This window comes from Bos indicus, chromosome 4, assembly GCF_029378745.1.
Source record: "Bos indicus isolate NIAB-ARS_2022 breed Sahiwal x Tharparkar chromosome 4, NIAB-ARS_B.indTharparkar_mat_pri_1.0, whole genome shotgun sequence".
Taxonomy (NCBI): domain Eukaryota; kingdom Metazoa; phylum Chordata; class Mammalia; order Artiodactyla; family Bovidae; genus Bos; species Bos indicus.
Window position 1 is genome coordinate 51,319,534 of NC_091763.1, and position 25,974 is coordinate 51,345,507.

The 25,974-nt window shown below is 38.5% G+C and overlaps 2 protein-coding genes across 3 annotated transcripts in view; one reads left to right on the plus strand and one right to left on the minus strand.

Annotated features, from left to right (window-relative positions):
• CFTR (CF transmembrane conductance regulator) overlaps positions 1-5,110 on the minus strand; it is a 247,652-nt gene extending 242,542 nt beyond the window's left edge. The window contains exon 1 of the mRNA XM_070787791.1: positions 4,753-5,110. The gene's annotated coding sequence lies outside the window, so the exon portion shown is untranslated. The remainder of the gene's footprint in view (positions 1-4,752) is intronic.
• Positions 5,111-16,274: 11,164 nt separating this feature from the next.
• ASZ1 (ankyrin repeat, SAM and basic leucine zipper domain containing 1) overlaps positions 16,275-25,974 on the plus strand; it is a 79,132-nt gene continuing 69,432 nt past the window's right edge. The window contains exons 1-2 of one of the 2 annotated variants that reach the window (XM_019958712.2): positions 16,275-16,446; positions 16,851-16,950. In XM_019958712.2, the coding sequence (XP_019814271.2) occupies positions 16,288-16,446; positions 16,851-16,950 (259 nt within the window). In that variant the 5' untranslated portion in view covers positions 16,275-16,287. The remainder of the gene's footprint in view (positions 16,447-16,850; positions 16,951-25,974) is intronic. The other variant, XM_070787794.1, reaches the window with a different exon arrangement.

Sequence of the window (25,974 nt, forward strand, 5' to 3'; positions counted from 1 at the left end):
CACAGATGTCTGTGTAATCACCAAGTCTCCAGTGACTCGGTGGTAGTGGTCAGTGAAAGAGCTGAAGTTGTGAGGTGAGTGATGTGATTCTCTTGAGAGCAACTACGGGCTTGGTAGACAAAGAGTAACCAGCAGAAGTTGCAACATTCAGCAGAAAGGAAATAGAACAGGAAGGAAAAGAGGTTGAACCTATGCCCTAGCTGACCAAACTTGTTAGTCAGGACATAAGAGGCACAGGATGGAGGGGGAACCTGGCACAAGACTCTGATCCTACAGTACCAAGGGTGGTGATGGTAAGAGTTAACCAAAGAAGAATAGCACTAGATCCCAAGGGGCCACTGCTCTGTCATATTTATTGATGTAGGACATGTTTGACTAGCTACAGGGTCAGGGAAAATATCTGTGATTGGCATCAACCGCAGTAGGCTTGCCTGGAGCAATATTCTAGGGTCTTAAGCTACACCATGGGGAATAAAACACAGATGCATGCTACTGGAGTTTATAGTCTAGCAGGGAATAAACATAATAAGTAAGCAAATAACATATACTGTAGTATGTTAGAAGGTGGTAACTGGTATGGAACAACAAATATGGAGTAGGATAAGACATGTCAGAGGGTGAAGGAGTAGGAGTATGAAACAGGGCGATCATGTAATAGACAACATGGGATACAGGTAATAATACTGTGTTTTATATTTGAAAGTTGCTAAGAGAGCAGATCTTAAAAGTTCCTATCATAAGAAGACAAATGTAATCGTGCATGTGTGTTGAGGGATGTGAACTGAACTTACTGTGGTAATCATTTCTTAGTGTAGATATATATATATATATATATACATATATAACCATATGTTAGACATCAAAAACTAACACAAAGTTATATGTCAATCATATTTCAATTTTAAAAAATACAGGTTGGTCATGATAAGCCTTAGGGAGAGGGTTAAATTTTGAGCAGAGACATAAAGGAAGTGAAAGTATTAGTTTCATAGATATCTTGGGAGAGCATTTCAGACGGAAGAAACAACTACAGCAAGGAACATTAAGTCAGGAGAGACTAGCGTGTCTAAGGAAAAACACAAGAGGAATAAGCAAGAAAGGGAGTGATATGAAAGGAGGTCACCAGGTAAGAAGAAAAAGTAACAAGTGTAGCAGGGGATTCAAAGTGGAGGGACAATTTACAGGGTGTTGCTGATCCTCTCTTCTGTGGGGACATACCTGCCAGATTAGAAAAAGCCACCATCACCACGTTCTGTTGTTGAGTATCATCTCTTGTCTGCACTAGCCTTTTGTCTACTGGATTAAACTCACCATCCTCTCTCCTCCCCTAGTGCTAACTCCTTCTCAAGTCTGTGACCTTGAGATTTTCCTACGACTAGGACATTTTTCTCCTTAGCCTTCCCAACTCATGACCCTGCCACCATTGCTTCACCTCTGTGCTCTTCTGGTTCAAGTGTCTTTTCCTCTTGCATTCTTCACCATGCTATTGACTATTGACTGGATCCTGCAATCTGATTTTTGAGTCCACTCCCATTAAAATGTGAGTGAGTGAAAGAGGGCTTTTATTTGTACCTTCAATCAGCAATAACAGCCACCTTTGCTAACTAAAACTGGAGAATTTGATGAAATGACTGTAGTTCAACATGAATTTTTAAAGTGTAGTAAATACATTTACAATAAAGGCTTCCCTGGTGACTCAGATGGTAAAGAATCTGCCTGCAATGCAGAAAACTTGGGTTCGATCCCTGGATTGGGAAGATCCCCTGGAGAAGGCATGGTAAACCACAGACTGAAGGGCTACAGTCCATGGGGTTGCAGAGTCAGACAGGATGACTGAGTGATTAACACTTTAAAAAACATTTACAACATAATAGTAAATAATCCTTCTCTGTGTTTTCCAAAGCCTCTTTTTGTGTCAAGCAATATTTGGACAGGTCTGGGACAAAAGAGACTTGGGTTCAAGTCTAAGTTCAGACTCAGTGATTCTCATCAAGGTAATTAAATTTTCTGAGCTTCAGTTTTCTCAACTGAAAAGCAAAAGTGAACTGAAAGCCGCTCAGTCATGTCTGACTCTTTGCAACCTTCTCCAGGCCAGAATACTGGAGTGGGTAGCCTTTCCCTTCTCCAGGGGATCTTCCCAACCCAGGGATCAAACCCAGGTCTCCTGCATTGCAGGTGGATTCTTTACCAGCGGAAAAACAAGGCTGACACATAATTCTCAGGGTGACTTTCAGACTCTATTTTATTTAAATAGCATGAAAAGGTCTCACATAGAGATAGGTAGATAGGTAGGTAGGTGCTCAATGGTAATTCCATTTCTACCTTAAATATGTTTCCCTCTTTGTGTTATTCCTTTTCTTCCATTTATCTTGCTCATAACATTCAGCATAAATCTATGAAACTTCTGAAAATCTATTCATTGCATACTAAAAATTCAGATAGGTCAATCTAGATCCTATAAGAACTTAAGATAAGCAATGGCCCTAAAGTCAGGTCAGAGCAGGGAGAAAGCTGCTTCTCTCTTCCAAAACATAGTAAATACCATTTAAATAGCCCATTTTAAGATCTGTTTGTTCTCCAAATAACAAATTATGAGAGGCAAGTTTCTGAAAATTTTCTTGCAAGCTAAAAAATTTCCATCTATATTACTGATTTATTTAATGTGACAATTTCATAGTTTTAAGCCAAATACATACAGGTTATAATTAGCTTAAATTACTGCATATTTATAAATAAAAACATCAAAATTTTTAATAAAAAAGATATGTGCAAGAGATCATTTTCTTCAAGTTCATAAAACCTGTTTTATTAGTATTCTATGGCAGCAATGACTGTATAAATCCACCTTTTAGAATTAAATTGATAGGAAAGCTATTTAATATAATACAAAAACAAGAAGTCTATTAAAAAGAAATAATTTCAGTACTGTTTATTTATGAAACATAGTGCTGAAACCATAAAACTCCTAGAAAACAACCTATGCAGAATACTCTTTGACAAAAATTACAGCAATAGTTTTTGGATCTGTGTCCTAAAGCAAAGGATATTTAAACAAAAATAAACAAATGAAACCTAATTAAACCTAAAAAGCTTTTGCACAGCAAAGGAAACCATCAACAAAAGCAAAAGGACAACTTACTGCATGGGAGAAAATATTTGTAAATGATATGACATGTTAATATCCAAAATATATAAACAGCTTACACAACTCAATATTATGAAATGAATAACCCAATTTAAAAATGGGTAGGAGAATTGAACAGACATTTTTCCAAAGAAGATATATAGATGGCCAACAGGCACAACACGAATCATCAGAGAAATGCAAATCAAAGCTGTAATTAAATATCACCTCACATCTGTCTGGTGGCTCAGTTGGCAAAGAGTCTTCCTGCAATGCAGGAGACCTGGATTCCATCCCTGGGTCAGGAAAATTCCCTGGAGAAGGGAATAGCAAATCATTCCAGTATTCTTGCCTGGAGAATTATTTGAACAGAAGAGCCTGGTGGGCTACAGTCCATGGGGATACAAAGAGTTGAATCCGACTGAGTGACTAACTCTTTCTCACTTTTACATCTCTCAAAATGGCTATCATCAAAAGTCTACAAATAAGAACTTCCCTGGTGGTACAGTGGATAAGAGTCTGCCTGCCAATGCAGGGGACACTGGTTGAATCTCTGGTCTGGGAGGATTCCACATGCCGTGGAGCAACTAAGCCCATGTGCCACATCTACTGAGCCCCCATGCTACAACTGCTGAAGCCCATGCACCTCGAGCCTCCTCTATACAAGAGAAGCCACGGCAATGAGAAGCCCATGTACTGTGATGAGGAGTAGCTCCTGCTCGCCACAACCAGAGAAAGCTCTTGCACAGCAACAAAGACCCAGCACAGACAGACATTAAATTAAAAAATATATATTTTTTTAAGTCTACAAATAACAAATGGTAGTGAGGATGTGGGGAAAATGGAATCCTAGTACACTCTTGGTGGGAATGTAAAATGTTGCTGTCACTATGAAATCAGTATGGAGGTTCCTCAAAACAGTGAAAACAGAACTACTATATAATCTGGCAAGTCTACTCCTAGGTATAATATCTGAAGAAAATAAATCATTAATTAAAAATATACATGTGCCCCAATGTTCACAGCAGCATTATTTATAATAGCTAAGATATGGAAGCAATCTAAGTGACCATTAACAGATAAATGGATAAAGAATAAGTGTGTGTGGATACTGCTCAGTCATGTCTGACTCTTTGCCACCCCAGGACCTACCAGGCTCCACTGTCCATGGAATTTTCCAGGAAAGAATACTGCAGTGGGTTGCCCTTTCCTACTCCAGGGGATCTTCCCAACCCAGGGATTGAACCCATGTCTCTAGAATTGGCAGGCAGATTCTTTACTGCTGTGCCACCTGGGCTTCCCATATTCATAAGAATATAAATGTATATAGTATGTATGTGATCAGTCGCTCAGGCATGTCTGACACTTTGGAACCCCACAGACTGCAGCCTACCAGGCTCCTCTGTCTCTGGGATTCTCCAGGCAAGAATACTGGAGCTCGTTGCCATTTCCTACTCCAGGGGATCTTCCCAGCCAAAGGATCAAACCCACATCTCCTGCATTGGCAGGTGGGTTCTTTACCACTGGTCTTCCCTGGTGATTCAGACAGTAAAGAATCTGCCTGCAATGTGGGAGCAAAGGAGACAAAAGCACAAATCTGTTGGAACTTCTAGGAAAGCTTTGCCTACCTTGATGAAAGGAGACAGATGTAGCTGAGACCACCCTCTGTCCTTTTTCTTGCCTTCAACACAAACACACTGCTGGGAGAGACATCTTACAAATATGAAAACAAGGTCAAGGGAATGGGATGCTGTTAGAAACCATTTTATCACTGATTCAATGCCGTTTGCCAGAATCCTGTTAATACGAAAAAATGAACTGTAAATTTTTAACTGACTGATATTGAATATTGTTACCTGCAGCTAAAACTATTCCTAAAATACACAGTATGTATCCACGTGTATAAACATGTGGAATGCTTTGAATAGTTCTTAGCCACGATTAATGCTTAATAAATTTTAACTGTATTATTTTCCAGTTGATCATTTGTTGTATGTCATCAATTTGATATTCATTAAGGCTATGGTTTTTCTAGTAGTCATGTATGGATGTGAGAGCTGGACTATAAAGAAAGCTGAGCGCCGAAGAATTGATGCTTTTGAACCGTAGTGTTGGAGAGGACTTTTCAGAGTCCCTTGGACTGCAAGGAGATCCAACCAGTCCATCCTAAAGGAAATCAGTCCTGGGTATTCATTGGAAGGACTGATGTTGAAGCTGAAACTCCAATATTTTGGCCATCTGATGCGAAGAGCTGACTCATTTGAAAAGACCCTGGTGTTGGGAAAGATTGAAAGTGGGAAGAGAAGGGGACGATGGTTGGATGAGGAGAGGATGAGATAGTTGGATGGCATCACCGACTCAATGGACATGAGTTTGGGTAAACTCCAGGGTTGGTGATGGACAGGGAGGCCTGGTATGCTGCGGTTCATGGGGTTGCAAACAGTCAGATACGACTGAGCGACTGAACTGAATGTGTGATATGTATTTGTGTGGTTTATGTACCTTATCTTATAGTTTCAACATAGTTGTAATATTATTTAAATATTATTTTAAATTCACTGTATTTTAAACACATGATAAATTTAATCATCTTATAGCAATTAATCTGTCTAAATGGCCATTTTTTTGCTATCTACTTTGATTCAAGAGCCCATTATATCTGTTGAACTCTTCTTGCTGTTCATTAATATGTTACTAACTTAAAATTTTTGGAAAAGATGCTCTGGAACTTCACCATTTGCTACCTTTTCATCCATTGCTTTAGAATTTCTAATTTTGTAACATTTTTTAACATAAAAATACTCAGGCACTTATGAGCTTCTACTATTTCCTGCTGCTGCTGCTGCTCCTGCTGCTAAATCGCTTCAGTCCTGTCCGACTCTGTGCGACCGCATAGACAGAAGCCCACCAGGCTCCCTTGTCCATGGGATTCTCCAGGCAAGAACACTGGAGTGGGTCGCCATTTCCTTCTCCAATGCATGAAAGTGAAAATTGAAAGTGAAGTTGCTCAGTCGTGTCCGACTCTTTGCAACCCCATGGGCTGCAGCCTACCAGGCTCCTCCGTCCATGGGATTTTCCAGGCAAGATTACTGGAGTGGGTCGCCATTGCCTTCTCCTAGTAGTATACAAATATAATGTTCTTTTTGAATAAGGGTTACTCTTACGACACTTTCTTCCACCATGCCTATCTGAAATGCAGTAGCTTTATAGATATACACTAAAAATGTAGGAAGAAAAAATAAATTATAAGAGCAATTTAAAAATCTACAAGTTCTAAAACTTACTTTATAAGCTAAGTAAATTATTGAGTAAATTTCTTAGTTAATGCAAACAAAAAACAGATATCAAGTCAAAGAAAATTATTCCAGGGAACCATTCAGTTGTGAACATGTATCCAACTCTACAGAACATTCCATTTTAGAGTTTATTGACACTCCCTACATTATGAAGAGTAAACCAATACTCTTGATTTCAATACTCCTTGACACATATACCTCCACATATACAGATACATCCCTGCTTCTCCTCACATTTTCCTTCACTAGAGTAAATTTAGCCACCATTTACCTAATATTTCAGGCTTAAAACTTGGATGTCATATTAGCAGTTCTTATCTGCTATCTCCACAAAACACATATATACCCTGCCTCTGGCATCTAGCCACCTCCAAAGATAACTCCTCTTGACCTATCCTCTACAATCATTTTCAAACCTAGGTAATAGAATATTTGAAGAAATAAACATGACACAAACATTTTCATTAACCATTACTTCCTTGTATTATATTGGTTAATGCTTCTTTTAACAAATACCCATTTCCATCATTTCCTGATGAGTTTTAACTCTGTTTAAGGATTGGCTTAGTTCTCTGGTCTAATCATATTCCTTAAGGAAGAAAACAAATCCAAATAAGAATCCATTCCTGTATTAATAGTTTAACCTCATCATTATGGATTTTTATACTCTCCCACTGGACAATGATAAGTGCCCTAGAGCTAGCTTGGCATCTTTCTTGTTACAACCTTGTGTAATCCTGGCTACATGTTAAAATCACCATAGGAGCCTTGAGAAATATCAACTCCCAGGGATTTTTATATAATTGGTTTAGACTGGGACTGGCTAGAATCAACTCCAGAAGACACTAATATACAGAGAAACCAGACTATTGTGGCAGACTATTCTTAATTGGAGCTTCTGATTCTCCTCTTTCTCCCCTACATACAGTCTTTTCCCCCTTTAGCCAGAATGACCTTTGAAAATGGGAAGTCAAATCCTTGTAACTCCTTATAACACTATGAATAACACTTCAGAGAGACCTTCTTTGAAATCCCTATTTCAAATTCCCATTTCCCTCCACTAATGTCTCTTCCTTTCACCTAGTTAAATTTTCCTTATAGAATTAATTATTACCTAATATATAATTATGTATTTGTTTCTTTTTCTTACTAGACTATAAGCACCCCAAGGTCAAGAATCTTGCCTTTCTTACATCCTCCGTGTCTAGAAAGTATTCATTTCAGTTCAGTTCAGTTGCTCAGTCATATCCGACTCTTTGTGACCCCATGAACCACAGCACACGAGGCCTCCCTGTCCATCACCAACTGCCGGAGTCTACCCAAACCCATGTCCATTGAGTTGGTGATGCCATCCAACCATCTCATCCTCTGTCATCCCCTTCTCCTCCTGCCCTCAATCTTTCCCAGCATCAGGGTCCTTTCAAATGAGTCAGCTCTTTGCATCAGGTGGCCAAAGTACTGGAGTTTCAGCTTCAACATCAGTCCTTCCAGTGAATACCCAGGACTGATCTGCTTTAGGATGGATTGGTTGGATCTCCTTGCAGTCCAAAATATAGTATACTCTATATATTGGGTTGGACAAAATGTTTGCTTTTTTCCATAAGATGGCTCTAGGAGTGCTTAGTTGCCTTTAACTTCATTCTAAACAGTTTATTTAGATTGTATTGTGACAGTTGTCATATCAGCTAGCATTAAAAAAAGAAGCACCAAAACTGATGAATTTTTACATAGCCATTTTAATATCAAAGATGGAAGAAAAAGGCAACATTTTCAGTATATTATGCTTTATTATTTCAAGAAAGGAAAAACACCACTTCGGACACATTCCATCAGTCACAGCACCTTCTCCACACGCTGCATAAATTTTTCTTTGTGTTTCAGCTGTGCTTTTCCTTTCTTGAAATAATAAAGTGTAACATGCCAAAATGTTACTTTTTTCTTCCATCTTCAATATTAAAATGGCTATGTAAAAATTTATCAGTTTTGATAAGTTTTTTAATGCATGCTGAAATGACAGCTGTCACAGTACAATCTAAAAAACTGTTTTGAATGAAGTTAAAGACATCTAACCACTACTAGGCCAGTCTTCATCCAAAGATATGCTGTGTATATGACGGGATTGGAAAGGAATCCTTTATTATGAGCTCCTTCCGGAGAACCAAATGATTAATTCTAGTAAGTAGTGTTCCCAATTTGACCAACTGATAGCAGCACTCAACAAAAAGTGTCCAGAATTAGTCACAGAAAATGCATTATCTTCAATCAGGATAATGCAAGACTGCATGTTTCTTTGATGACCAGGTAAAAACAGTTACAGCTTGGCTGGGAAGTTCTGATTCATTGGCTGTATTCACCAGACATTGCACTTTCGGATATCTGTTTATTTCGGTCTTTACAAAATTCTCTTAATGGAAAAAATTTCAATACCCTGGAATACCATAAAAGAAACCTGGCACAATTCTTTGCTCAAAAAGATGAAAGTTTTGGGAAGACAGAATTATGAAGTTGCCTGGAAAATGGCAGAAGGTAGTGGAACAAAATGATGACCATGTTGTTCAATAAAATTCTTGGTGAAAATGAAAAATGTGTCTTTTATTTTTACTTAAAAGCCAAAGGAACTTTTTGGCAAACCCAATATTATACTATAGAAAATAAGCAAGAATTATAATGATGTGATAACATTAAATTTAAAACAAGTTCCCCACAAATATGGAGAAGGCAATGGCACCCCACTCCAGTACTCTTGCCTGGAAAATCCCATGGACGGAGGAGCCTGGTAGGCTGCAGTCCATGGAGTCGCTAGAGTCTGACACAACTGAGCGACTTCACTTTCACTTTTCACTTTCATGCATTGGAGAAGGAAATGGCAACCCACTCCAGTGTTCTTGCCTGGAGAATCCCAGGGACAGGGAAGCCTGGTGGGCTGCTGTCTATGGGGTCGCACAGAGTCGGACACGACTGAAGTGACTTAGCAGCCCCACAAATATAGCATCATCAAAGGTACTGGTAAAATAAACTGTATTAGTTAATCATCACTAACGTCTGAATCAAAGCTTAAAAGTTAAAACAAAGCAAAGCAAAACAAACAAACAACAAAACCACCCAGGAACTAAGGGGAGCCTAAATTTGAGTAATATTTATTTCTCAGATACTGCTGGTTTCCTGCCCTCTTTGTTTTACCAGGCTCCTGTCATCAGTGAACCAAGCAGAACACTGTGGTCATTAACAAACAAGGTAGGTGGCTTTCTGACCCACTCCAGGAAGTCACCCTGGGGGAATTCCCAAATCTTTTCAGACAAAAATCAAATGACCCATTTCTTATCTGGACAGGAATGAAGTGAAGCTTGTGATTAACCTGTAAAAATGAATCAAGGTTTATTCTGAGTATGGTTTACTAAACGGAAGATGAAATCTGCTTTGCAACAGAGTGCTTTAGAGAGGGGGTGACAGTGTGAAACACACGGGAGAAACAAGTATCGTTCTAGGGAGTGAGTGCTTTTGTGGGTGTCACACTTCCCTGAGTTAAACCTGAGCCCCATTCCAGACCCAGAGAGTCTGCTGCGAATTCTGACCACCCATCTACTGGTTGTATAATCTGGACTGTTTACCTAATCTTTCTGTACAGAAAGTACTTTCTGTACTTTCTCACCTGTAAAATGGAGACAATAGTACTTACCTCAAAAAGTTATAGTGAGGCGTACATGAAATTAATGGATGTAAGGTACTTAGAGGGACTTCCCTGGTGGCTCAGATAGTCAAGCATCTGCCTACAATGTGGGAGACCTGGGTTCGATCCCTGGGTCGGGAAGATCCTCTGGAGAAGGAAATGGCAACCCACTCCAGTACTCTTGCCTGGAAAATCCCATGGATGGAAGAGCCTGGTAGGCTACAGTCCGTGGGGTTGCAAAGAGTCACACACTACTAAGCGACTTCACCTTTACCTTAAAGGTACTTAGAAAAGTGTCAGGGCACAGGAAACTTCTACGTAAGTGTTAGAATGTAATGACTAAAAGTATGAATTTCAGAGCTGTTTCCAGCATTTGAATTCCAGCCCTGACAAGGTAAGTGACTTTGAGCAGGTGACTTTACTTTCTGTGTCTCCATTTCCTCTTCTGAAAAATTGACTGGCATATAGGAAGTACTATAAAATGAATTTAGTTTCATTATTATTGCTGTTACTATTATCTTAGGTTATAATTCAGTGCAAGATTTTTGAGACATTGATCCCTTCCAAGTCTCCTGCTTCTTTGATCATTATTTCTCAGGCCCCTTGATTGCTTCCCTTTTTTGGTGGCTTTCTAAAAGAACAGTCATTCCACAAGGATGTATTATTGGCCAACTGATCTCATCAGCCTACCCATTTTCCATGGTAAAACGGAGCAGGACTCTACGGTCCTTGCCCCCACCCCCGACCCCATGTCCTCTGCCTATCTTTTGTCCTTGGAAAACTTCAGTCAAAGAATAAGTTTAATCAGAGAAATGAGAAATGTGGAAACAACGGAAAACAGTCAAAGGCAACTAAATAATAATAATATTAAGCCAAGTCAAGGACCTTAAGTTCCTTCTCGAGGGCTATAGATAATATTCTGAGCCATATCCTGTAAGCTATCTTATAGATACTGAAACCCCAGGTGGAGAAGTTAACTACATGATGACCAGACCATACCCAGGACATGAGCAGCCACAATTCTGAGGGCTGGCCTCAAAGAAATGAAACAAACCTACCCTGGAACGGAAGATTAACAGTACCTAAAACAATCAAGATGACACTGGTCAGACCATCTATGACCAATCTGAAGATGACTGTTAGAGATGACTGCTATTTCTGCATGTAGCCCCTTCCTTCTGTCTGTAAAGACTCTTGCTCCACTGGTTGCCAGCTGTGGGGAGTCAGCCTTTCGACAGATGTGCCCTCCCCCCACCCCCACCAGTTGCTGGCATCTAAAATAAAGTAAAGCTTCCTTTCCACCAACCTGGCCTGTTTATTGTCTTTTCAGCGGCAAGCAGCCAGACCCATCTCACCTTTTGGCAAGAGTGGCAATATCATTCCTTTAATATATTCATTATCACCTCTTAGGAAGATGGTTTGTAAAGCTGAACTGATAGCTCAGGACTCTCTGGGAGCTTTCCACCTTATCTGGACATGGATGTTCCTCGGACATTTCAGACTTCATGCAAAACAAAACTTCTGTTCCCTCAAAATGTTTTCTTCTTTTAAAGCTCTTGTCACAGTATCTTTGACTCCTCTGTCCCTTTGTCCTTCATATACAGTCACCAAATCCTACCGATTCTAATTCACAATAAATTTTGAATGCATCCTCTTTTCTCCATCTTTCCTGCCACTTCTCCAACTCACAGTTATAGCAGTCTTATAATGGGTCCTGCCACCTCCTAAAAACTTCTGAAATCAATACCACAGCTTATTCAGCATAAAAGGGAATGAAGTACAGATATATGTTACAATGTGGATCTTGAAAACATTATGCTAAGTGATATATATGCTATATCAGGATAAATTGTGCCCCCTCCAATTCATGTCCACCCAAAACCCGTTAATGTAACTATGTTTGGAAATAAGGTCTTTGATAATATAATCAAGTTAAGGAGAGGTCACAGTGAATTTGGGTGAGCCCTAATCCAATACAATTGATGTCCTTATAAGAAGAAGGGAATTTAGAGACAGAGACATTTAGAGACACGGATGCACAGAAGAGACTACCTTGTAAATACAAAAGCAGAGATTAAACTGATGTATCTACTACAAGCCAAGGAATGCCAAAAATTGCTAGCAACCACCAGAAGTTATGAGAAGACAGGGAAGGATTTCCCCGGCAGACTTCTGAGGGAATTGGTACTGCTGACACTTTGATTCCAGACTTTAACCTCCAGAATGGTCAGAGAATAAATTTATGTTGTTATAAACCACTCAATTTGTAGAAATGTGTTATGGTTGTCCTGAGAAACTAACATATATAGTGTGGATATACCACATTTTGTTTATCCATTCATCAGTTGAAGAACTTTCGGGTTGTTTACACTTTTGGGCTAATATGAACAGTGCTGCTATGAACATTTGTGTACATCTATGATCTGAGTTAATTCTTTAGATGATTTATTTTTAAATAATTTTATTTATTTATTTTTGGCTGTGCTTGGTCTTTGTTGCTGCCCAGACTATTCTCTAGTTGCAGTCCACAGGCTTCTCGTTGAGGTGGCTTATCTTGTTGCAGAGCACAGGCCCTAAAGCCTGTAGTTGCAGCAATAGGACTCGGTAGTTGTGGCTCCCGAACTCCAGAGCACAGGCTCAATAGTTGTGGTGAACGGACTTAGTTCCTCCGGGGCATTTGGGATCATCTTGGATCAGGGATCGAACCTGTGTCTCCACATTGGCAGGTGGATTCTTTACCACTGAGCCACCAGGGAAGCCCTATTTTGAGTTAATTTTTGAGAAGACATGAGGTTTTCAAAATTAGGTCTAGGTTTTTTTAACATGTGAGTATTTAGTTGATCCAGCATCATTTGTTGAAGACAATCCTTCCTCCATTGAATGCTCTTACACCTTTGTCAAAAAACATTTGGTCTTACTTATACGGGCCTATTTCTAGGTTCTCTATTCTGTTCTATTCCTTCTCCAATATGACACAGTCCTGATTATGTTAGTTACAGGATAAGTCTTAAAACCAAGTAGAATTACTCTAACTCTATAGGAGAAGACTCTTAGACTATTAGAGAAGACTCTAACTCTATACGAGTCCCTTGGACTGCAAGGAGATCCAACCAGTCCATTCTGAAGGAGATCAGCCCTGGGATTTCTTTGGAAGGAATGCTAAAGCTGAAACTCCAGTACTTTGGCCACCTTATGCGAAGAGTTGACTCTGATGCTGGGAGGGATTGGGGGCAAGAGGAGAAGGGGACGACAGAGGATGAGATAGCTGGATGGCATCACTGACTTGATGGATGTGAGTCTCAGTGAACTCCAGGAGTTGGTGATGGACAGGGAGGCCTGGTGTGCTGCGATTCATGGGGTCTCAGAGAGTTAGACACGACTGAGCAACTGATCTGATCTGATCTGATCTGATACTTTTTTCTTAGAATTGTTTGAGCTATCTAGTTCCTTTGCCTTTCCACCTAAGTTTTAGATTAATCTTATCTATTGTTATAGTCTGTTCAGGCTGCTATAACAGAGTACCATAGACAGGGTGGTTTAATATAACAGAAATTTAGTTCTCACAGTTCTGGAAGCTGGGAAGTCCAAGACCAAGCCACTGCCAGTTGCAGTGTCTGGTGAGAACTCACTCCCTGGTTCATAAAGAATCTTCTTGCTGTGTCCTCACATGATGGAAGGGTCAAGAGCATTCTCTGGGGTCTCTTTCATAAAGGCACAAATCCCATTTGTGCCGGCTCTGCCCTCATGAACTAATCACCTCCTAAAGGCCCCACCTCCAAATAGCATAATTTTGGGGATCAGGTTTCAACATATGGATTTTGGGAAGCAGGTGGTCCCAGGGGACACAAACATTTAGTCTATAGCATTTATATTTACAAAAAAATCTTGCCAGATAAATTCTCATTTTAAAAATCAATTATGTGTAGATGACTCCAAAATTTCTATCTCTAAGACCAGCCTTTCTTTTGAGCTCCACAGCTAAACACCCAACTACCAACCTGACAGCTACAATGAGTATTTATTTTGACTATGTTAATTTTGGGATGCTCATGTCAAGTTAATCCTTTGATCTTCTCCCATCTTAGTCAATGGCACCAAAAACTTCCTTTACAAGAGTTTGAGTATCTTTATATAGAAACACACACACACACACACACACACACACACACACACCAGAACATGTCTTTTATCAATTTAAATATTTCAGTGTTCAACTGCTGTGAGAGTAAACTCTAAAAAATTCTTGCTTAAAGCCAACAAGGTCCTCTTATCACATACCCCTTCCTTCAGAGAAGTTCCAGCCTCAGGGCTTTCTGGTCCAAAGGCAATGAAAAAGGAAAGTGAGTGAGACACCTAGAGTGCAAAACAGAAGAACTTACAGACCCCTGAGAGTGAGTGTCTTAAATTTTGCTTCCCAGAGCCTTCAACTGCTCCGTCCTAGTCCAGGCCTGGGTCCCAACTTTTCCTGCCTTTGGGACTTTGTACTAGTCATCTCCTCCACCAAGAAAGCTCTCCTCTCCCGATTCTTATGGTTAGCTCCGGTCATCTACTCCATCTAAAACAATAAAAACAATAGTAGCTAAGATTTATTAATCTCTTACATTGAGCCTGACTCTATTCCAAGCTCATTACTTTATTTAATCCTCCAAACAACCCTATATGATGAGTACTATCATAATTCCCATTTTACAGATAAGAGAATTGACAGAAGAAAGAGGCTAAGTAATTGCCCAGGAGCACAGAGCTCCTGGTAGTGACTTGGCTGGGAAACAACCCAGGTAACTTGATTTCAGAAACTGAGCGCTTGTTTATTTCTTTGACTCATTTACAATCTGCAACCGTCCTGCTTGTTTACTGTTTTTCTTCATAGAAATGTGAGTTCCATGAGGCAGCTTGGTTTGTCTTTGATGTCCCCCCAAACTTAGTTATGCCTGACTGTGCTCAATGATCTGGAACATTTATGGAATGAATTCATTTAGAAAGACTGATCTTGTCCCCAAATAACCACAGTACTTAAAAATACTTATCTGTGAAAATCTCTGAAATAATTTCAAAATCTTACACCAAAGACTCCCTAACGAAAAATACACATGTATTGTTAACACTTCCTAAGAATGGTGCATGGCTGTGCTGTACTTAGCTGCTCAGTCTTGTCAGATACTTTGCGACCCCAGGGACTGTAGCCCCTCAGGCTCCTTTGTCCATGGAGGTTCTCCCACTCCAATACTGGAGTGGCTTGCCATGCCGTCCTCAGGGGATCTTCCCAACCCTGAAGGAATCGAACCCAGGTCTCCCGCACTACGGGCAGATTCTTTACCAGCTGAGCAACCAAAGAAGCCCTGGTGCATGGCTACATTCTTTTAAAATTTTCTTTGGGTACAGGCATGTGCCCTTTTCATTGATAGGTCTATTTTTGCAAAAATAATCACTGTGTTACGAATATTTCATCTAGAAATTAGAGTAGATGCAGAAAAGTGAGTTTGGCTGCTTTCACCTGAAGTTGTACCGCTTACCTTCCGAAAGTTTAAATCATTTCTTCTTCCCCGCTCATCTGATCCACTCTTTTGACTTTCCCCTTCCTTGATCATTTCCTTTCAGGGTTCTATATTTCTTATCTGTGAAAGTGTTCTGATGTCCTGAAGTTTCTAAATTTACGATGATATCCGCGATCACAAGAAATTCAAAGGAAGAATTCTTCTGATTCCTTTATCGGCTCCCATTCATCTGCTCGCTACTTGAATGTGTAGGTGATGCTCCTTGAGGAAATATTCTGGCCAACAGCACTGGCCAAGGGACGCATATTTGACAGCGGATTTGTCAGGGGGGGACGGGTGACAGGAATGGGAGCAAAAGCCTACTTTTCGTGACATTTAAACCCCATTCTGCTCCTGCCACAAGTGGGGCTAGTCTTTAACCTGTAAGGACTTCATCAGGCAAATACCCTAAAAAGAAAGAAAGATAAGACTCCCGCCCCCCGAAAAGTATCGGCAACACTGGCCACAAGGTCAGGTCTGCCTGGCCTGTCACGCTGGCCAGTTTTCCTCTACCGAGGGTTTTACGACTGGCAGAACGAGCTCAGGGCCGCAGCGCGCGCTCACGCGCCTGCGCTGGAGGGTCCAAAGCCCCAACGCTGGCGCGTCGCGCCTGCCCGCACAGCCTTTCCCGCGCAGGCTTACGCACTCCCCAGTGCGCAGGCGCAGATGGAACCAGTGGACGGGCAGCCTTCCATTGCCGTGCGGAGAGGGCCCGGTGGTATGGCGGCGGGCCCCCTACGCGGTCTAGCAGTGGCCGGTGGAGGCGAGAGTAGTGACAGTGAGGATGACGGCTGGGAGATTGGGTATCTCGACCGGAAATCTCAGGTAGTAAAGGAGGCCTTGTCTTGGCCGCACCTGGATCGGCCTTCCCTGGCCATGAAACGTCTTACTTCCTTGCCTGTGTTTCCCTAAGTTTTTTTTCCAGCGTGAATACAGGCTTTTGGACTCCAGACAAACTCGCAGTTTCCCTCTCATTTCCTTACTGTGTTTTCCATCATATACGCCTTTTTAGGTTGTCAATATGGCTCTTCTGGGTTTGAACCCGTCATTACCCATTCCCTTTAAAGATGCCTTTTTAGTTATGAATTAGACACAAATTTTGTATTTTGCCTCCCCCTGCTCAATCCCTAAAATGATGTACCTAAAACCAATCATTATTGTTTCCCAATGCGGTGGGAATGAAAATATGTATAACAAGAATTTTTTTTTTTAATTTTCTGTGTTCTTAGAAATTAAAAGGACCGTTACCAGTTGAAGAAAGGCAGGAAACATTTAAGAAGGCTTTGACCACAGGCAATATTTCATTGGTCGAGGAGCTCCTAGATTCTGGTGAGAGTCAAGGGATGGTTTCAAACCTCGCACAGTTGTTTCAATGCACAGGGATTCCGTGTTTTAAAAGATATGAGTTGGTTTTATAATGGAAGCACAGTGAATGTTAGTCATATCAAGTGTCCTGCATATCTTACTTGACTCTGAGTTCTCTCTGCCTTATTTTTTCCTCTGATACAAATTTGGAATGCTACTGATTACCTTCCATCAGTTCTTCCACTTCCTTCGAAAGGTCTACTCTGACTAATCCTGCCGTGCTTTGATAATCTTGACTCACTTTTCTCAACATTTATCTGACTATAATTTTGATTGTGAGTTTCTCAAGAGTTGTTCCCAGTTATGTGCATTTTAGTTATAGTCTTTGCATGTGCTGGTTGTGTCATTGTGTGAATGAGAACAAAGGAGGAATGGATCTGGATACCTTTTCCCGCCTATGGCCTGTTCAGTGTGCTTCTTTGGGAAAGTCATTTTAAACCTCCAGAGCATCTGTTTCTTTATAAAACATCATAATTATGTCTTGGGTCCCATGACGTTTTTCTGTTTGCTAAATATTTTTTTAAATTACCTTGACATGGAAGTGTGAATTGTTGATATTGACTGAAATTAATCAAAGGAGTAATAAGCATCCACTGTCTGCTTGTAAATACAAAACATTCCCACACAAAATTGTATATAGCAAAATGTTTTTCTTCTATGCTAGAGATGCATGGTTTAATGGAAAGTGAATCATTTGGGAAACAGTACAGTTCTGGGTTTGATTACTAGCCTGCTACTTGGCTCTGTAATCCTGACCAAGTTAGGAAAACTTCTAAGCTTCAGTGTCCCCATTTTCAAAAGCAAGATGCATTGGATCAAAGGGTTTTTATTTTGGGGGGAGGAGAGATTAAAATGAGAGAATATATTCAAGTCTTAGAACATATAGGCATTATATAAATATTAACTGTTGTAACAAGTAAGGATTGTGTGACTTTATGGACAATGGAACTTGAGCTTGAGTTCATAGGTAAAGAATTAAATAAAATTTGAATAATTGAAAGAGGTCTAATACTAGAATATGAATACATGCAGGAGTGTGCATAATGTTGGATGGGATGGAATAGGCAGAAATTTCTTTTAGAAAAGAGAGCTTGTCTTGGGTAGTGGGGCTAGATACAGTGAAGTGATGGAGTCTCTTGAAAGGACTTGAAAAGAGCCTTCTGGTAAAGTATTGTGTCAACCTTCTAAAATTTGTCTTTAATTACAAAAAATTTTAAGTTCCTTCTAACAAACCAATAACAAATAGGTTTAAGTAGAAAAACACCTTTGTCCCCACTTTAACCCCCACTATCCTTGAAGTCTCACTTTAACGTGTAACTCCTATTTTAGTATCTCCTGATTTCCTCCCAGAGGTCATCATTTAACACTTGAAAAAATATTTTTAATTTTTTGCCAAAGTCATACATATTTCCGTACTAGTTGGAAATCTTAATAAAAAAATGAAAGCTCCTTTTGAGGCAGCCATTTTTAGTAGTCCAACAATACCTCTGGTTTTTGCTTTTCTGCTATGCACTAACATTTTCAGTTCTCTTTAAATTATTAAGTATTTTGGACACTCAAAAATGTATGGAGACTTACCTTTCTCCTCCTGGAAATTAGCATTCTCCTATAGTTGATATTTTTTATTCCTATGCATGTCTTTATACATTTACCATATGTGTATATATCCACAAACAATATAGTGTTATTTTGAATCGTTTTTTTTTTTTTAGCTATATAAAAATATCTTGTCAGTTCTTTTAAACTTATCTTTTTGCATTTATGCTTAGAACATCATGTGTTTAATAATTTACTTTTTTGAGTTTAGGGGTGATGATTACTAAGAATTTTTATACTAAAATGCCACATTTGCTTATCTTTATCTTCACATCTTTTCCTTTTTAATTTTGCTGTCACAGTTTGAGCAGTAATATCAATAAGGAAAGAATAATTTTCTCTGATATTATTCATATGCTTTCAGTTGCAGCAGTTTAAAGAGAAAGATTTGTTAGAGAAGACAAGTTGGGACAGCAGTATATTGTTTATAGAATACTTAGTTTTCTGATGTTTTCTCCAAGGAATTATCATGTACCTTATATCAATTAAACAACTGGGAATTTGACAAATAATCTTTCAGCACCTTAATGTTCCTACAGAAAAATACTGAGTCTTCAGAGAAATAAAGTGAGTCCTCCCTAACAAGTTTGCTTTCCTTCAGTGATATGACCTTTTGCAGTTGAAATACTTTATAGCCAGACTATAAAACCTGTCAAATATAAGGTATTAAGGGAAGGCTGTATTCAGTGATTTTTCATATGCAAGTTTTCCTTCTTTGAAATGCAAAGATGTTCTATTTTCTTTCTTTTCTTAAAATTAGCAGATATTTCTTAGGTTCAAGAGAGAGTTCACCATTTAAATATTGATCTCTTCATATAGCAAAGGCTTTACATAAGTTTAATGGGTTATGTTCACTGCCTCATTATAACTTTGTCTTTGTGTCATATCTTCTATGCTCCTCCCTAGTCTTAGATCCAAACCTAGATTAGTTCACCAGTTTTTTTATGTGACTAAACCAATCAGTGCTATTGGGGAAAATTAGATGACTTCACGGATTTGTACCATTAATGATTGATTTGAGGGTTTTAAGGGCATCTGGCTCTCTCTCATCCTTTCTTAACAGTTATCATCCATCTCTTCCTGTCTCACTCTGGATGGTGGCTATCTAAAACTTTATCCTACTTCTCAGGCCTGATATCTCATCTGTGCTTCTTCTTACTCTAGCTTATTGTTTCATTCATTTGTCCAAAGCAAACTTGATAGTTATTTTCTTTTTCTTATGTCATTGTTTATTTTTAATGCCAGAACAGTATTCCTGATGCAATTTTAATATTTCATTAAGGCATTAACTTTCATATTATGAGCTGTATCCAAGGTTTTAATGTTTTTTTAATTAGCTTATTTTTTAATTGAAGATAATTGCTTTATAGAATTTTGTTTTTTGTCAAATCTCAACATGAATCAGTCATAGGTATACATATATCCTCTCCCTTTTGAATCCCCCTCCCATCTCTCCACATCCCACCCCCCTAGGTTGATACAGAGCACCTGTTTGAGTTTCCTGAGCCATACAGCAAATTCCCGTTGGCTATCTATTTTATATATGGTAATATAAGTTTCCATGTTACTCTTTTCATACATCTCACCCTCTCCTCCCCTCTCCCCATGCCCATAAGTCTTATCCTCTATGTCTTTCTCCACTGGTGCCCTGTAAATAAATTCTTCAGTACCATTTTTCTATATTCTGTATATATGTGTTAGAATATGATATTTATCGTCTTTCTGACTTACTTCACTCTGTATAATAGGTTCTAGGTTCATCTACTTCATTAGAACTGACTCAAATGTGTCCCTTTTTATGGCTGAGTAATATTCCATTGTGTGTATTAACTACAACTTTTTTATCCATTCATCTGTCGATGGACATCTAGGCTGCTTCCATGTTCTAGCTATTGTAAATAGTGCTGCAATGAAAAATGGAATACATGTGTCTTTTTCAATTTTGGTTTCCTCAGGGTATATGCCTAGGAGTGGGATGGGTTGGTCATATGGTGATTTTATTCCTAGTTTTTTAAGGAATCTCCATACCGTCTTCTGTAGTGACTGTATCACTTTACATTCTGACCAACAGTGCAAGAGCATTCCCTTTTCTCCACATCCTCTCCAGAATTTATTGTTTGTAGACTTTTTGATGATGGCCATTCTGATCTGTGTGAGGTGATATCTCATTGTAGTTTTGATTTGCGTTTCTCTAATAATGAGAGACACTGAGCATCTTTTCATGTGTTTGTAAGCCATCTGTATGTCTTCTTTGCAGAAATGTCTGTTTAAGTCTTTTTCCCACTTTTTGATTGGGTTGTTTGGTTCTCTGGCATTGAGTTGTATGAGCTGATGTATATTTTGGAAATTAATCCTTTGTCAGTTGTTTCATTTACTATTATTTTCTCCCATTCAAAGAGTTGTCTTTTCACCTTGTTTATAGTTTCCTTTGCTGTGCAAAAGTTTTTAAGTTTAATCAGGTCCCACATGTTTACTTTTGTTTTTATTTCCATTACTCTAGGAGGTGAGTCATAGAGGATCTTTCTTTAATTTATGTCATCAAGTGTTCTGCCTGTGTTGTCCTCTTAAGAGTTTTATAGTTTCTGATCTTACATTTAGGTCTTTAATCCATTTTGAGTTTATCTTTTTGTATGGTGTTAGGAGGTGTTCTAATTTCATTCTTTTACATGTAGCTGTCCAGTTTTCCCAGCACCATTTATTGAAGAGGCTATCTTTGCCCCATTGTATACTCTTGCCTCCTTTGTCAAAAATAAGGTAGTCATAGGTGCATGGGTTTATTTTGGGGCTTTCTATCTTGTTCCATTGGTCTATATTTCTGTTTTTGTGCCAGTACCATACTGTCTTGGTGACTGTAGCTTTGTAGTATAATCTGATGTCAGGAAGGTTGATTTCCTCCAGCTCCATTTTTCTTTCTCAAGACTGCTTTGGCTATTCGGGGTCTTTTGTGTTTCCATATGAATTGTGAAATTTTTTGTTCTAGTTCTGTGAAAAATGTCATTGGTAATTTGATAGGGATCATGTTGAATCTGTAGCTTGTATTTAATAGTATAGTCATTTTCACAATATTGATTCTTCCTACCCAGGAATGTGGAATATCTTTCCATCTATTTATGTCATCTTTGATTTCTTTCAGTAGTGTCTTATAATTTTCTGTGTACAGTTCTTTTGTCTCCTTAGGTAAGTTTATTCCTAGATATTTTATTCTTTTTGTTGCAGTGGTGAATGGGATTGATTCTTAATTTCCCTTTCTGATTTTTCATTGTTAGTATATATAAATAGAAGTGATTTCTGTGTATTGATTTTGTATCCTGCAACTTTGCTAAGTTCACTGATTAGCTCTAGTAATTTTCTCATATTATCTTCAGGGTTTTCAATGTACAGTATCATGTCATCTTCAAACAGTGAGAGCTTTACTTCTTTTCTGGTTTGGATTCCTTTTATTTCTTTTTCTTCTCTGATGGCTATAGCTAGGACTTCCAGAACTATGTTGAATAATAGTGATGAAAGTGGATACCCTTGTCTTGTACCTGATCTTAGGGGGAATGCTTTCAGTTTTTCACCATTGAGAATGTTTGCTGTAGGCTTATCATATATGGCCTTTACTATGTTGAGGTAGGTTCCTTTTGTGCCCATTTTTTGAAGAGTTTTAATCATAAATGGGTGCTGAATTTTGTCAAAGGCTTTTTCTGCATCTGTTGAGATTATTATATGATTTTTATCTTTCAGCTTGTTAATATGGTGTATCACATTGATTGATTTGCATATATTGAAGAATCCTTGCATCCCTGGAATAAACCCAGCTTGATCATGGTGTATGAGCTTTTTGATGTGTTGCTGAATTCTATTTGCTAAAATTTTGTTGAGGAGTTTTGCATCTGTGTTCATCAGTGATATTGGCCTGTAGTTTTCTATTTTTGTGTTGTCTTTGTCTGTTTTTGGTATCAGGGTAATGGTGGCCTCATAGAATGAGTTTGGAAGTGTTCCTTCCTGTGCAATTTTTTGAAAGAATTTTAGAAGGATAGGCATTAGCACTTCTCTAAGTGTTTGGTAGAATTCTCTTGTGAAGCCATCTGCTCCTGGGCTTTTGATTTTTGGAAGATTTTTTATCACACTTCAATTTCAGTGCTTGTAATTGGGTTGTTCATAATTTCTATTTCTTCCTGGTTCAGTCTTGGAAGATTGAACTTTTCTAAGAATCTGTCCATTTCTTCCAGGTTATGCATTTTATTGCCTTATACTTGTTCATAATACTCTCCTATAATCCTTTGTATTTCTGCATTGTCTGTTGTAACCTCTCCTTTTTCATTTCTAATTTTGTTGGTTTGATTCTTCTCTCTCTTTTTCTTGTTGAGTCTGGCTAAAGGTTTGTCAATTTGGTTTATCGTTTCAAAGAACCAGCTTTTGGTTTTATTAATCTTTACTATTGTTTCTTTCATTTCTTTTTCATTTATTTCTGCTTGGATCTTTATGATTTATTTCTTTCTACTAATTTTGGGGGTCTTTTTTTCTTCTTTTTCTAGTTGTTTTAGGTGCAAAGTTAGGTTGTCTATTTGACGGTTTTTCTTTGTTTGTTTGTTTCTTGAGGTAGGATTGTATTACTTTAAACTTCTTACAACTGCTTTTGTTGCATCCCATAGGTTTTGAGTTGTCGTGTTTTCATTGTTATTTGTTTCGAGAAATTTTTTGATTTCCCTTTTTATTTCTTCAGTAACCTGTTGGTTATTTAGAAATGTCTTGTTTAATCTCCATGTGTTTATGTTTCTTACAGTTTTTTTCTTGTAATTAATATCTAGTTTCATAGCGTTACGGTTGGAGAAGATGTTTGATATGATTCAAATTTTCTTAAATTTACTGAGGTTTGATTTGTGACCCAAGATGTGGTCTATCCTGGAGAATGTTCTATGTGCACTTGAAAAGAAGGTGTATTCTTCTGCTTTTGGATAGAATGTCCTGAGATATCAATGAGATCCTCATCTAATGTATCATTTAAGACTTGCATTTCCTTATTAATTTTCTGTTTTGATGATCTGTCCATTGGTGTGAGTGGGGTGTTTAAGTCTCCTACTATTATTGTGTTACTGTCAGTTTCTCCTTTTATGTCTGTTAGTGTTTGTCTTATGTATTGAGGTGCTCCTATGATGGGTGCATAGGTATTTACAATTGTTATGTCTGCCTCTTGGATTGATCCCTTAATCATTAGGCAATGTCCTTCCTTATGTCTTGTAGTATTCTTTATTTTAAGGTCTATTTTGTCTGGTATGAGGATTGCTACTCCAGCTTTCTTTTGCCTCCCATTTGTATGGAATATATTTTTCTGTCCTCTCACTTTCAGTCTATATGTGTCTTGAGGTCTGAAGTGGGTTTCTTGTAGACAGCATATATATAGGTCTTGTTTTTGTATCTATTCAGCCAGTCTGTGTCTTTTGGTTGGAGCATTAATCCATTTACATTTAAAGTAATTATTGATATATATGTTCCTATTGCCATTTTCTTTAATTGTTTGGGTTTGATTTTGTATATCTTTTTCCTCTCTTGTTTTTCTTGACTATATGCTGCTAAGTCGCTTCAGTCGTGTCTGACTCTGTGTGACCCATAGACGGCAGCCCACCAGACTCCCCCATCCCTGGGATTCTCCAGGCAAGAATACTGGAGTGGGTTGCGACTATATAAGTCCCTTTAACATTTGTTGTAAAGCTGGTTTGGTGGTACTGAATTCTCTTAAGTTTTGCTGGTCTGAAAAGCTTTTTATTTCTCAATCAATTTTGAATGAGATCCTTGCCAGGTACAGTAATCTTGGTTGTAGATTTTTCCCTCTCAGTACTTTAAATATATCCTGCCATTCTCTTCTGGCCTGCAGAGTTTCTGCTGAAAGATCAGCTGTTAAATGTATGGTGTTTCCCTTGTATGTTACTTTTTGCTTTTCCCTTGCTACTTTTAATATTCTTTCTTTGTGCTTAATCTCTGTTAATTTGATTAGTATGTGTCTTGCGTGTTTCTCCTTGGGTTTATCCTGTATGGGACTTTGTGCCTTTTGAACTTGATTATTTCCTTTTCCATGTTGGGGAAATTTTCGACTATAATCTCTTCAAAATTTTTCTCATACCTTTTATTTTTCTTTTCTTCTTCCGGGCCCCCATAATTCAAATGTTGGTGCGTTTGATATTGTCCCATAGGTCCTCACTTTTTTTTCATTGTTTTTACTTTATTCTGCTCTTCAGAAGTTATTTCCACCACTTTATCTTCCAGCTCACTGATTCGTTCTTCTACTTCAGATATTCTGCTATTCATTCCTTTTAGGGTATTTTTAATTTCTGTAATTGTGTTTTTTGTCTCTGTATGTTTATTCTTTAATTCTTCTAGGTCTTTGTTAATTGATTCTTGCATTTTCTCCATTATGTTTTCAAGGTTTTTGACCATCTTTACTATCATCATTCTGAATTCTTTTTCAGATAGTTTGCCTATTTCCTCTTCATTTATTTGGACTTATGTGTTTATAGTTTGTTCCTTCATTTGTGTAATATTTCTCTGTCATTTCACTGTTTTTTTTTTTAACTTACTGTGTTTGAGGTCTCCTTTTCCCAGGCTTCAAGGCTGAATTCTTTCTTCCTTTTGTTTTCTGCCCTCCTAAGGTCGGTCCAGTGGTTTGTGTAAGCTTGTATAGGGTGAGATTTGTGCTGAGTTTTTTTGTTTGTTTTTCCTTTGATGGCCATGGATGAGTTAGGTGGTAATCCGGTTTGCTGATGATTGGGTTTGTATTTTTGTTTTGTTTGTTGTTTGGATGAGGTGTCCTACACAGGGTGGTTGGGTGATGCCAGCTGTTATATTCAAATAGTTTCCTTTGTGTGAGTTCTCACTATTTGATACTCCATAGAGTTAGTTCTCTGGTAGTCTAGGGTCGTGGAGTCAGTGCTCCTACTCCAAAGACTCAGGGCTTGATCTGTGAAAAGTTCTGCTCCATAGTTTAAATTCTGTTCTTGGGCCTTCTCAAGAGTCTTTTGACCTCTTAGCTCTGCTTCTTTCTGTGTTGTTTCCACTTATGATAGGTTCTCAGTTAGATGGACAAAAGGCTTCTGACAGCACTAGACTTATGTCCCATCCTCTGAGCAACCCCAGCCAAAAAAAGTACCCCTTCCTCAAAAGTTTCAAGCAAAGAATCTGATATTGTCTATTTATTCTTTTTTAACACTTCTCTTCCTCAAAGTAATTTTACATTCCACTAACCGTGCCTTTGAACTATCCTTTTGTATTCCTTCTTTTTCTCAACTGCCCTTGCTCTGACTTTTGCTTGGACTTGAAACCTCATTACCAGGTCTCCCTGCCTCCTATCCCACTCTCAGCAGTGGTACCTAAATTGTCTTCTTATAATACAATTGTAATAATGTGAGTCTCTGA